This window comes from Haliaeetus leucocephalus, unplaced genomic scaffold, assembly GCF_000737465.1.
Source record: "Haliaeetus leucocephalus isolate CR32 unplaced genomic scaffold, Haliaeetus_leucocephalus-4.0 Scaffold605, whole genome shotgun sequence".
Taxonomy (NCBI): domain Eukaryota; kingdom Metazoa; phylum Chordata; class Aves; order Accipitriformes; family Accipitridae; genus Haliaeetus; species Haliaeetus leucocephalus.
This window is the reverse complement of record NW_010973041.1, coordinates 6,475,122-6,487,215: the sequence shown is the minus strand read 5'-3', so window position 1 is coordinate 6,487,215 and position 12,094 is coordinate 6,475,122. Positions and strand designations below refer to the sequence as shown.

Here is a 12,094-nt window from a genome sequence, read left to right as displayed (position 1 = left end):
AGCAGCTTCTCACAGAAGCCACCCCTGTAACCCCCCTGCTATCAAAACCTTGCCACACAAAGCCAATACAACGTGAACAGACGCAAAGGACTGGGGAGCAGCAGAGAGAAGAAACATGAAGGAAAGAGATGATAGAGGGCTGGAAACCACTGTAGTATCCTGCTGAATACTTTGTTTAAACAAGCAAGAATACACTTCCATATTGCACTATGATGTGGGTTTCCTCATGCTCACTGTTTTAGATGAGTTGCATTAGCATTTCCCCACACAAGATCAGTGGAGGTTTCATGAGAGCAAGTCAGACTGATGAGATATCACTGTGCAAGTAAAGGAGGCTGAGATATGCAAAGGGGAGAACTCATATTTTCATCTCAAACCCTGGACAAGCTGGAGTAGTGTGCTTTTGGAGAGGCTCTCGGAGTTAGTTTATGTAGGTACAATTTAAGGGATAGCCTTCCACCATGTTTGCTGATAAACAAGACATTTTCCAGCAGAAAGGCATTTGCTCCCAGAGGGGTAAAACAAATAAAGTGTGTATCTGCTGAAAAAACAAAACAAAACAACCAAAAAGCACACAGTATGACCACTTCTCTTTGTGCTTTAAGGACAACAAGCGAGGAAAAGCAGTCATGCAGTACTTCCTTACAGTATGAAAGCTATCTACAGAGACTGATGGGGGGGAAGAAACAAGGCATGATATCTACAGACTAATTAAAGTATGTAGAAACACCCTTTATTTATATGGACGAGGCTCCTGACAGCCACTGTGGCACATACGGGTGTTTGGCACAGATTCTTTAGGTGAAGCATAGTGATCCAGGAGCAAGCTAGTCAGCACACTGAAAGTCAGCATACAAATCCTTAAGAGGCCAAGCTGATCACTGGCAATAAACAGTATTGACTAAAATTTTCCAGGGATTTTCTTGGCAACAATCCAAAACACAGCTTCATCTTGGCACTATCCAAGATTTTCACTTACAATTGGCCTTACACTGGCATCTAAAAAGCTACAGCAAGCGTGCCAGTTCTACCCAGATAAGCATGGGTTTGAGTATTGTCTGGGGTAGTCTATCACTTGCCATTCCCACATGTCAGCGCTTTCACCACTGAGCTAGTCAAAAGTAGCTGTTGCTAACACCATCTGCAGCACTGAGGGGGAAGAGGCTTCTCTGCCCTTGAGCACCACCTGCACTGCAGCATATTCCTTTCAAGGAACACATCACATCATTCAAGCTCACCAGAAAAGTGAGGCTGACTATGCAGACAGACTTTAAGATAGTTTTTTTATACCCTAAGAGGTCCTTCAGAAGGATGCAGCAAGTTCCATTCAAGCAGTGTAAGGCAACACTTTCCCCTAAGGACAGGGCATTGAACCAGTGCAGTAACAGCTTTTCTGGTAGATGTGACAGAGAGAAGTTTCACCCCTTGCTAGTACTTTGGCTTTGAGAGGCTACTAGCTACTCATCAGATATGCAGCATTAGGGTGGTTTAAAAGAGCTTGTTTTTTCAGACTTAAATTCAGCTTGAGGTTAGAGCACAGACTAAGAGTAAGAATCAGGATTCAAGCATGTGCTTCAGTACTGTAAGCCACCCCATCACTAATAAAACTACAGACCACTGCAACTATTCTTTTCCAAGACAGGCAGAAAGCTTGTCATCGTCACAGTAGGGTCTGTACTCCTTAACCTAAGGGTATCTTCTAGAAGCAAGTAAAGCCAGTTGCTACACTTTGTTCATTTTCCTGGAGAGTAGAGTACAACACATTTTTGCAATGTCTTTGCTCCCACATGCTGGTGTATTTCTCTTCAACCTAAGACACATAAAACCACAAATCTGGGTCCAGGAGAAGCCCATCTTTAGGGGTTAGAGACATCACCACTTTCACTTTGAGTGTAACTTCTCACCTATTGCTTATTGCTTCATAGAGGAAGCAGTGTACAAGCTCTGAACATGGCTGTAAGACAGTGATGTTCTCCAAAGGAATTTATGCTTTGAGGACCACTCTAAATAAAGCTCTTGGCTGAGCTGTTTCCTTGCCTGTTGTATGAATTTTGGATTATTGCCTTTATTTTCAGAACAATTTCAGCTAGTTCCACTAACCATGTCACCTACATGCTTATTCAGACAGATATTTCATGATTTCTGTGAAATATCTGGTTGAGAATCAACAGTTTTGGCATTATAGTATCACCTACAGCCAAAGGCAATACCTCTTTCCGTACTCCACCCCTCCCAGTTTAGAAAATAAAACATGTCCCATAAATTCATCTGTCAGTAATCCATTTAAGTTGGACTGGCACTGGGAACGCTAACTCATTAAAAGAGTTGCAGCTCACTGGATTTGTTTTCCATCTTCAGTTGGTCGTTACAGTATTGCTAATAGCTACCTTACTGTCAGTTATTGCCCATAGTAACTGGAAGAGAAACTGGAAGGTTCCCCACAGTTTTTCAATAACTTACTAAGAGTAAATTCACTCAGCTTCTACCTCAGGGTTGCAGCTGTCACCACCTCCAAGGTGGAGTTTAGAGCTTTCTGCCCCATGTCATCCTAGTGATGTGAGTAGTTTTCCCCAGCCACAAGAGCTTGGCATCTCAGCTGCACTACAACCCAGGCTCAGGCAGTCAAGTCAGCCACAGCTTAAAAAGTCAGGACAGCTCAGCATTTAAGATCTTGCTTAAGGTCAGCAGAGACCAAGCCTCAGTGAAGTTAATTCTGAGATATACTCAAGATCAAATGCCATTATTAATTGGTATATTGTCTTCTGCAGACTGAAAGCACATGCAAGTTACAATCTCAAAGATGCAGTTTAGGTGTTGCAAGTAGATTTTCATGTAGCAGTTCTGAGTTAAGTCTCACTGCACCGTAAGAGCTCCTGCCTTGTCTCCTGACCTACTTTACAGAAACCAGCCTCTCCACTCAGATAAGGAAGAGACTGGCTAGCGCGACAGCCAGACAATCTTTTTGAGATACCATAAGAGTAATCCACGATGCTAGAAGACACTAGGACAACAGTTTGCAGGTTAACGAGGAACTGACATCTCCCAGATCACAGTGTGTCAATAGGAAAGCCTCTTTATCCTCCTGCCCCTCCCATCATTAATTACAGGGACATGCTGACTGAGGCTTATCACAAACCCCTGAGGCACTGATAGGAGAATGATGTGCCCACACAGCTGTAAAAAGAGAGCTTCTTAATCAGTCTGCTTATCCCCTTCTCCCCATGAAGGAGCTCTGAGAGCATCCAGCAACTTGGGTAGGTTTGAGGCATTCCAGCACAGGCAGCCCAGAGGATTCTTTCCAACCACCAAGAATAACTTTTTCCACCATGGCTGACAAGTTATTGCCAAGACTCACCCTTTTGAAAACCGGCTGAAGAACCAAGTTCCTCTGTGTACATTTTAAATATCTGTTTTCAATACTCTGTCTCATTAAGTATGAAGCAATCCTGTTGAAAAGATTATGAAAGCTGTGCAACACCGAATCCAACTTCAAAGTATACCCCTCCCTCCATTAAGTCAAAATAAGAACCACAGAGTAATAACTTTACTGTTATACAGTAAAAGCTATGTTCAGTTTTACCAGATGTAAAGATTTAAAAAGTAACAGTACTAAGACAGTTATGTTGATGCGTTTGTCCCAAGTTAAGCGTTAGCTATCCTTCATCTTGTTCAGAAGAGATGGGGATTATCAATTCCAGAAAAACTCACTGTACCAGGAAGTTATGGATCATAAAGAGACCACCAAGTACTGTTTTACAACAGTACTAGAGCAGCTACACTGTAAGATATCATTAAAGCAGCCTTACCAATAAAATCCTATTTCTACAAATGAAGGCAACTGTAAGCAAGCACACCAATGCATTGTTGTATGTAATTCTACACCATCAAACCCCAGAGTAAAAGCAAAAAGGAGACAAGCACTCTGTCTTTTCAGTAAGATACCATGGCATTAACCTACCCTATCATGAGTTCGAGAGATTAAGTACTAGAGACAGCAGTTCTAGTTACCACCATTATGAAAGATGGGAAACTGCATTCAGCCAGCAGCTTGGCTGTGGGTAGAGCACTGATGGCAAGCTGAAAGCCATGCTAGGTTTAAGTCAGTTCTTTTAACTAGGAGACTAGAAAAGAGCTACGTGATGCATGCATGTTCACACATGCACACAGTGCAATAGAAAATAAAGCAGTTCCTTTGAACAAGACAACAACTAAGCTCAGCCTTTGAGAGCTGATGGCCCACTTATGAAGCACGTGGCAGACAACCACTTGTACCTAAAAGCTTCCTGGCCTAAGAACCATATGGTTCAGTGATTTAACACACATCTACTATGCAATATAACCTCCCCATTCAGTGCAGTGACTGGGGGAAGAGAACCACAGACTTCCCAAAAGCCAGGAGAACAGCTTCATAAATAGGTGAATTCTGAAACAGTTAGGAGACAGTTCAACCAAACTAGCAATCCTGCTGTCCTAGGTGGAAAACAACATTTCTGTGTTCTTCAAGCACTTCTTCTGCAGACAAGAACAGGGATTTACTGGAAGAAGCCTCATGTTCACAGGTCCCTAAGGGTAACTTGATTCACAACAGTATTTGCTAGAGGGACAACACAGCAGAGGTGCCATCACCTAGAAGGTTTCTGAAGTGCATTGATGACAACTGCCTGACACAGGTGACTGATAAGCTGACAAGGGGAGATGCTTTGCTGAACTTAGGAAGAATTGATCAGGGATGTGAAGGTAGGGAGCTGCCTTGGCCACAGCAGCCATGAGCCAGGAGTTTGGGATCCTGAGAGGAGGGAGCAAAGCAAAAAGCAGGATCACAACCCCAGACTTCTAGGGAGCAGACTTTGTCCTCTTCAGGGGTCCACTAGGAAGAAGACACATGGCCCTGGGGCAGAATCCAGCAGAACTAGCCGATTTTCAAGAAACACCTCTCCAGTGCTGAAACTGGTCCATCCCATAAGCAGGAAATCAAGCAAAGGTGGCTGGAGATCCGCATGCATCAACACAGAGCTCCTGACTAAACTCAAATACAAAAAGGAAGAATAAGAAAGGCAGCAGCAGGCACAGTTAACCCAGGAGGAATACAGAGACACTGCCTGAGCATGCCAGGATGGGTTTAGTGGGATGGAACCAAATCTGGCAAAGTATAAGAACAGCAACAAGAAAGGCTTCTACAGGTACATCAGCAGCAAAATGAAGAACAAGGAAAATGCAGTCCTGATGGGGCAGAGGATCTGATGACAAAGGATGCAGATAAGGCCAAGGTACTCGGTACTTTCTTTGCCTCAGTCTTTATTGAGATGACCAGCCTTCAGGAATCCCAGGTCCCTGAGCTCAGTAGGAAAGTCTGGAACAAGGCATGGAACAAGGCAAGCTCACAGTCAGTGGGGGAGGACCAGGTTAGGGAGCATTTCGACAAACAGGACAGACATAAACCCATGATGAGATGAACTCACAAGTGCTGAGGGAGCTGGGTGATGCCACTGTAATGCCACTTTCAATTATCTTATCCTTATTATGGTGATGAGGGGAGGTTCCCAAGGACTGGAAGAAACCAAGCGTCACTCGTGTCTTCAAGAAGGCAGATACAGGGAACTACGGGCCAGTGACCCTCACCTCAATCCCTGGAAAGGTGATCGAGCAAATATTGGAAAGCACTTCCAAACACACAAAAGACATGGTAATGAGAAGTCAGCACGGACTTAAGGGAAGTCATGCTTAACCTACCCAACACCTGCTATGAAGATATGACTGGCCTGGTGTACAAGAGGAGAGCTTTAATGTGGTTCATCTCAACTTTAAGAGGGCTTTCAACACTGTCTCCTATAACATCCTCCTAGACAAGCTGATGAGGTACAAGCTAGGCAGATGTACAGTGAAGTGGTCTGAAAACTGGCTGAACTGCTGGGCTCAAAGGGTTGTGATGCCACGGATTCCAACTGGAAGGCAGACATTGGTGGACTACACCAGCAGACAGTAATAGGGCCACTACTGTTTAACACCTTTATTAATGACCTAAACAATGAGACAGGGTACATCCTCAGCAAGTGTGCTGAGGGTACAGAACTGGATAGAATGCTTGATATATCACATGGTTGTGCTGTCATTCAGAGGAACCTCAACAGGCTGGAGAAATGGCCTGATGGGTACCTCATGAAATTCAACATGAGGATGCACAAAGTCCTGCACCTGGCAGGAATAACCCCATGTAGTAGTATGTGCTGGGGGCTGACTGGTTGAAAAGCAGCTTGGCAGAAGGGAAAAAAACCAACCAAACAAAAAAAAAATCACAAAAAAACCCCCACACCACACACAACAGATCCCAATGAAAACATTGGCCATGAGCCAACAATATGCCTCTTGGCAGAGCCAGCCAACAGCCTGCAGAGGAGAATGCTCAGGAGATCTTACCAATATGGAGAAATACCTGATGGGAGGGTCTACAGAAGGGGGTGGATCTTTTCAGTGGATCCAACAACAGAACACCAGACAATGGGCACAAACTGAAATACTGGAAGTTTCACTTAAACATGAGAAAGAAATTTTACTTTGTGGGTGACTGGATGCAGGAACAGGTCATCCAGAGATATTCAGAAACCAACTTCACAGCATCCTAGGCAACCTGCTCTACCTAACCCTGCTCTGAGCTGAGGGGTTGGACTAGAAGATACCCAGAGGTGCCTTCCAGCCTCAGCTTCTCTGCAATTGTCAGTTTTGTCTTCCTGTAGATTGGAACTGAGATCAACTCATCTATACTGACATCACTTCATGAGTTCACCAACTTCAGTTCCTGACTTTCTGTAGTCCTCAGTCTCTCCCGAGACTGAGAACTTACCTCCAGCTTGCTTTAAGTACAACACATGGTTCTGGTCTAACAGTCCTTGTTTAGTCAGAGAAGGAAGAGGTTTGTAGAAGCTCAGGCAGAACTATTTTAAGCTTTCAGATTATACTGCAAACTAGTTTCATCTGTGGGTGGATGAAGTTAAGAGCAATAATTATAAACTAGCAACCAAGCAGACTGGAAGTAGAGCTCCAGACTCTTGGTATATTTTTTGTTGGAGAGCTGCCAGGCTCCCTTCCAGAATATGAGTGCTAAGTAAGAGCACTCCAGCAAACACACCAAGTATTTATACTTGATCAGGTGCTAATACAGGCCTATGGATTCACCAGGGTGGTAGCTTGGAAGCAGATGAGCAAGGGGTCCCACACAAGCAATAGTTTTCAGTTAGTAACCAGAAGTTTGCAGTAGGAGTTTTAACGTCCATCTCCATGAATTAGAAAATTCAAGCTATGCATTCATTGCAAGCCTGGTATTCCACATCAGCTCTGCTCGATATACTTACTACCTGTAAAACAGCCTTGAAGGTCACTTCAGCTGTCTAGCATTAACAGAGCCAAATACAAAGCATGCACATCTTCAAAGAAGAAAAGCTGAACAGGTTATAGGTAGCTGGCCGCAAGTGCAGTGTCAGGTAGTCAGAGATGTCTGAAAGAGGACAAGGGAGTCTGAGCCCTAGGACAGGTGGGATATGAAAGCTTTTGGAGTGATAGGCAAGAAACCAGTACTGGGAGTTGAGACCCTATCAGCTGCCAGTCTTAAGGCAAACCATAGCAAGAACAGCTAACATTACCCTGTTAGGAAGATACTCTCATGACATAAGTCTAGGGGGACTACAAGGACCACGGCTAGAGGACAGAGTAAGCAAGCCATACAAAAAACACTTTCTGATTCTGCACAGCCTGGCACTTCCAACACTTAGCAGCATGCTATTAAAACTGCATAGCCTCAGTGGGGCTGCATCCTGAGTCTTATCACACTTCTACAACTATTTGGGTACTATTACAGCAGAATACCATCTACTTCTCACCTCAGCTCTGAACCCAGTAACCCATTAATAATGCCTTTTCTCCTCAGTGTCAAAGTGTTTCTCCTAGTGCACAGAGCAGACTCGCTATTGAAAGTGACATACTAGTGGAGTCAAGTAGTCACATGCAAGCAGAACTTTTTTTTTTTAAAAGGAAAAAGGAGAGAAATCCACACTGACACTTCCTCATTTGTCCTACCTTCCTCTGCAGAGGATCTGCTCTGAAAAGCAGATCTCAATTAGCTTGCATGCCTTCCAAAACCTCTGTAAGAGAGCAAGAACTCAGTTTTACAGCTAACTCTGCAATGGCACCTGCCATGCATCCTGAGGGATTGTTTCCACCTGCATGTTCCCTTCTCACCTAATGTCAAAAAAAAGGGGGGGGAGTGGGGTGTGTCAGTACTGCTTAGGTTCAGCTTTAGCTGTCTCCTTATTTGGAGGTTAGCAAGGGTAAAGGGAGAATAAGCTCGAAAAACCTGATGGTGGTCAGGTATCAGGACAAGCAATTCTTTATGCAATTAGACTTGAGGGGAACAGAAAGATCTTTATGGAAAGATCTGGCCAATACAGGAAGGCTTCAGAGACAAGAATCTACAACTCAAGTGTTTGATGTTTGCTGCAGAATCACTGTGAAGGCCAAGTACTTAGCCAGAAATGTCCATTTCATTTAAGAAGTAAAGGTCTTCTGGCTCCTAAAACAGCTCTCTCCTACAAGTCAGGAGAAAGACGCACTCAGACAATGAAAGCTCTGCAGACCTCTTCATAAGACTCAGAAAACTTGAGACTAGTCTACTTAGAGGGCCTTAGAACAGGGGAAGCCACAGAAAACAGCACAGGTGGTTTTCTTTCCCTTTCCCATGACCTGCTGCGCTAGCAGCATTAGCCACTGTTCTTGAACAGCAACCAAAGGTTTATGAGACTAAGTTAGACAGGGTCTAAGCTCCTAGATTATTACCATGTTTGTATCAAAACCCAACAGGAGGCATACAGGCAGTGTTCCTGTCCTCCAGGTTCTTCTGTCTCAGGATAAAGTAGTGTTCTTACTCAGGAGCTCCAAAAAAGCAAGGAAAGCATGCTTTAAAGAATGCAAAGCAGTGATGGCAGAGGTTCAGCCACTTCAGGCTGCACATCTGTGGCAGTGGGAATTGAAGCACTGCTTTATGGACAGAAAACTTCCCTTACTTCTGCACTTTCTCTCCTCAGAGGATTTCAGTCTTAGGTATATCTTGCAGTGGTGTTTAGGAAGCATTTGCTCAGAGCAGGTAAGAAGAACACAGAAAAGGCAAATTATGCAGTTCATGGTGATGGGTCAGCCATTGCCACTATCCCTCTGCCAGAGGGATCTCCTAGTACAGTCCTATTATGGACAGTGGTCCTTACAGAAGCTTACTGACTCAGAGCCACTTTGCAGCAGGAGACTTTAACCCAAACTTCTCCTGCAGTGCCAATCTCTACCAGAGTCTCCAGAAAGGCCCTTGGAAAGACCAAGAGAGCAGAGAAGCACATCTCCTGTTCAAGAATCAGTAAAGAACAGCTGCAGACCTTTAAGCCCAACTTAGACTTAAATACTGACCTCCCTCTGTTACCCAACTATTGGAGCTGTCCACACATTGTTGGCTGATTAGTGAGCCAGGCTTTCAAGAGATTAATGACTCTCTACCAGAAATTAAGACCAAGAGACATACTAACCACCTAAAAGGCAGTTTTACCTACTTACCTCCACTTAACATACTTGCTTTCTAGACTACTCAATATACAGTGCAAGCAGTTGAAGTTTACTATTGCCTTAAAGTTAGGAACACCCGTTTGTTTGCTGAAGTTTTTCCTGAGGTGGAAAAAAAGTCAACTCATTTTTTTCTTGCCAGTGCATCAGGTATTAAGCGGAAGAAGGGACATCCCTCACACGGCAGAGCTGTTGGACTCCTTCCATCAGAAGGATCAGACGTTTGTCTTTTTCTGCTAATTCAGCTACAAGGGAAAAAAAAAAAAAAAAAAGAACACTGCTCTCCTCCTACTGGAAATCCTTTTATTCTGCAAGGCTCATTACCCTAGTGTCATTTCCAGGTCAACCACAGAACTGCTCTCAAGTCTAAAAATTGTTTACCTCAGCCCCTTTTGGCTCTCCCCTTTAGAGTACTTCTGTTCTGCCAAGCGCCTAGAACAGGACAATACTACATACAGGTACTAGAAGATGGATTTCACCTGTGTTGCTGGTGGAAAAACTGGGCAAGAACCTTCCTATTGACAAGAAGTTAGCTGACCACAGCCTGAGGCTAGAGAGGTATTTCTGCTCCTAGGTTATCAAGGATGGTGATACACTTCTCGGACACCTCAAAGCAGTAAAGCAGACAGGAGCTTGCTTGTGCTCCAAAAGAAAAAAATCTCTTTAGTACAGCTGAAGAAAGAAGTTACAGGGCGTGAGCTCCTCAGAACAGAGCTTCTCACCAGCTACACAGCAGTGTGGATGGACAGTGCTAACAGAGTGAGTACACTACTATCACTGCACTCCTGAGCTGCAAGAGGACCCATGAAGGCAGCTGCCAACTCCTATTGCTACAGGTTGGTCAGACAGCAACCTAACTCCATAAGTAAATCCAATCTATCATAGACAAAAAACTCCACAACTCCTACTCCCACCTTACTCACATACCTCCTTCTCTCAGAGGGCCATCAACTCTCTGACAAGTTTCTTAGATGAAGGCATATGTTCGCAAAGGGAAGGTAAGCCTGGGTTCTCACTTGAGCAACAGCAGACAAATGTTCGAGGAGAGGGCTCCTTAGACAGGCAGGAACAATTGCTGAATCTGTACGGCACAGTTACAGAGCAGCAGAAGGTGACATACGGAAGACGACAGACTACCTTGACCCCTTCCCCTAGAACACAGGAGGGTATTGGACCAGATACTGCTGGCAGCCCCAAGGCTTTTGAAGACTAGCAGATCCATCCTTCCCAGGGGCAGCTCCACCCTCCCCAGGACAACAGCCACAGAAAGCACCTCTTGCCACCAGCAGCTCTGTTAACACCTTGTAAGCACACCAGCGAGCCCAGAACTGCTTATTACGAAGTTTCAAACCGATCTCACCCCTTGCAACCCTTGCTCCCAGAAATCCTACTTTAACAGGTTTCTGGAAATCTGCCCACAGAGATACTACGTCCTTGCAAGAGTAGTTAACATATCAGGAGTGCTGTGCTGGCACTACTGCTTTCGCATTTGGGAATTATCACATCCAAGGCCCACACACAGGAAAGGCACAGGCAAGCCCGCTAGTGTCCTGCGGACACATGCCAGAGCTAGGGAAGGGAGAGCACGCAGATACTCCTGCAACAGCAGCCTGTCCGTACCACACTGCTGTGAAGAAGCGAGCAGAAGCTCAGCTCTGGAGAGGGCAATCAGAGACAAGTTGCTGGCAAGCTCGGTGGTAAGGAAACAAGGGCAGCTCCAAGCCTTCCCTGTGAGGGCTACAGGAAGAAGACGGCAAGGGAGCTGCAGCAATTCCTGAAGCATTCAGACCCGTCTGTAGAGGGTACGAGCCACGGGAAGATACGATCGGCAGAATCTCGCCTCTTGCACGCACTCCGGTGAGAGCAGGAGCAGCGGCGTCCCACCCGGTCCCTCGCAGAGAGAGGCGCGATGCCTGCAGCGCCCACACCGAGTTCCTTCTCCCCCCGCGGGCAGCCCCGGGCTCTTGCAATGGATGTCAGCAGCGCCCAGGGCTTCATTTCCCCGCGGGCAGCCAGGGATGCAGCCGGAGGAGCGGATGTGGCGGGGAAAAACACGCACACACAGCCCTTCTCCCTCCTCTCCACGCTCCCCTTCAAAAGCGGAGACAACTCCCCGCCCTCCCCCCAACGCCGCGGCCCCCCTTCTCGGAGGCGTACCTTGTCGGCGATGCTGCGGGGCAGGAGCAGGTCGGGGCTGGGGGTGAGCGCCGGCCCCATCTCCTCGCTGCTGGACGTGGCCAGGGGATGCGGCATCTCCCGCAGCGACTTGGGCCCGGAAGACGGGAGAGGCTTGGGGGCGCCCGCCGCACCGCCCGACATCGCGCCGGGGCCGGGCAGCGACCGAGGAAGGAGGGAGCGGAGGCCGCGCCGCCTCGGTGGGGAGCTGCGGGGCCGCGACCGGAGCCTGCCCGCCGCCACCGCTCTACGAGGAGGAGGAGGAGGAGGAGGAGGCGGCCGAGGAGGAGGAGCGAGCGCGGCGCCTGCCCGCGCCGCCGCCCGCCCC

General features: G+C 46.4%; 1 protein-coding gene across 1 annotated transcript in view; it reads right to left on the bottom strand.

Annotated features, from left to right (window-relative positions):
• SNX30 (sorting nexin family member 30) overlaps window positions 1-11,910 on the bottom strand; it is a 48,055-nt gene extending 36,145 nt beyond the window's left edge. The window contains exon 1 of the mRNA XM_010578149.1: window positions 11,749-11,910. Coding sequence (XP_010576451.1) covers window positions 11,749-11,910 — 162 coding nt within the window. The remainder of the gene's footprint in view (window positions 1-11,748) is intronic.
• Between the last annotated feature and the right edge of the window lie 184 nt (window positions 11,911-12,094).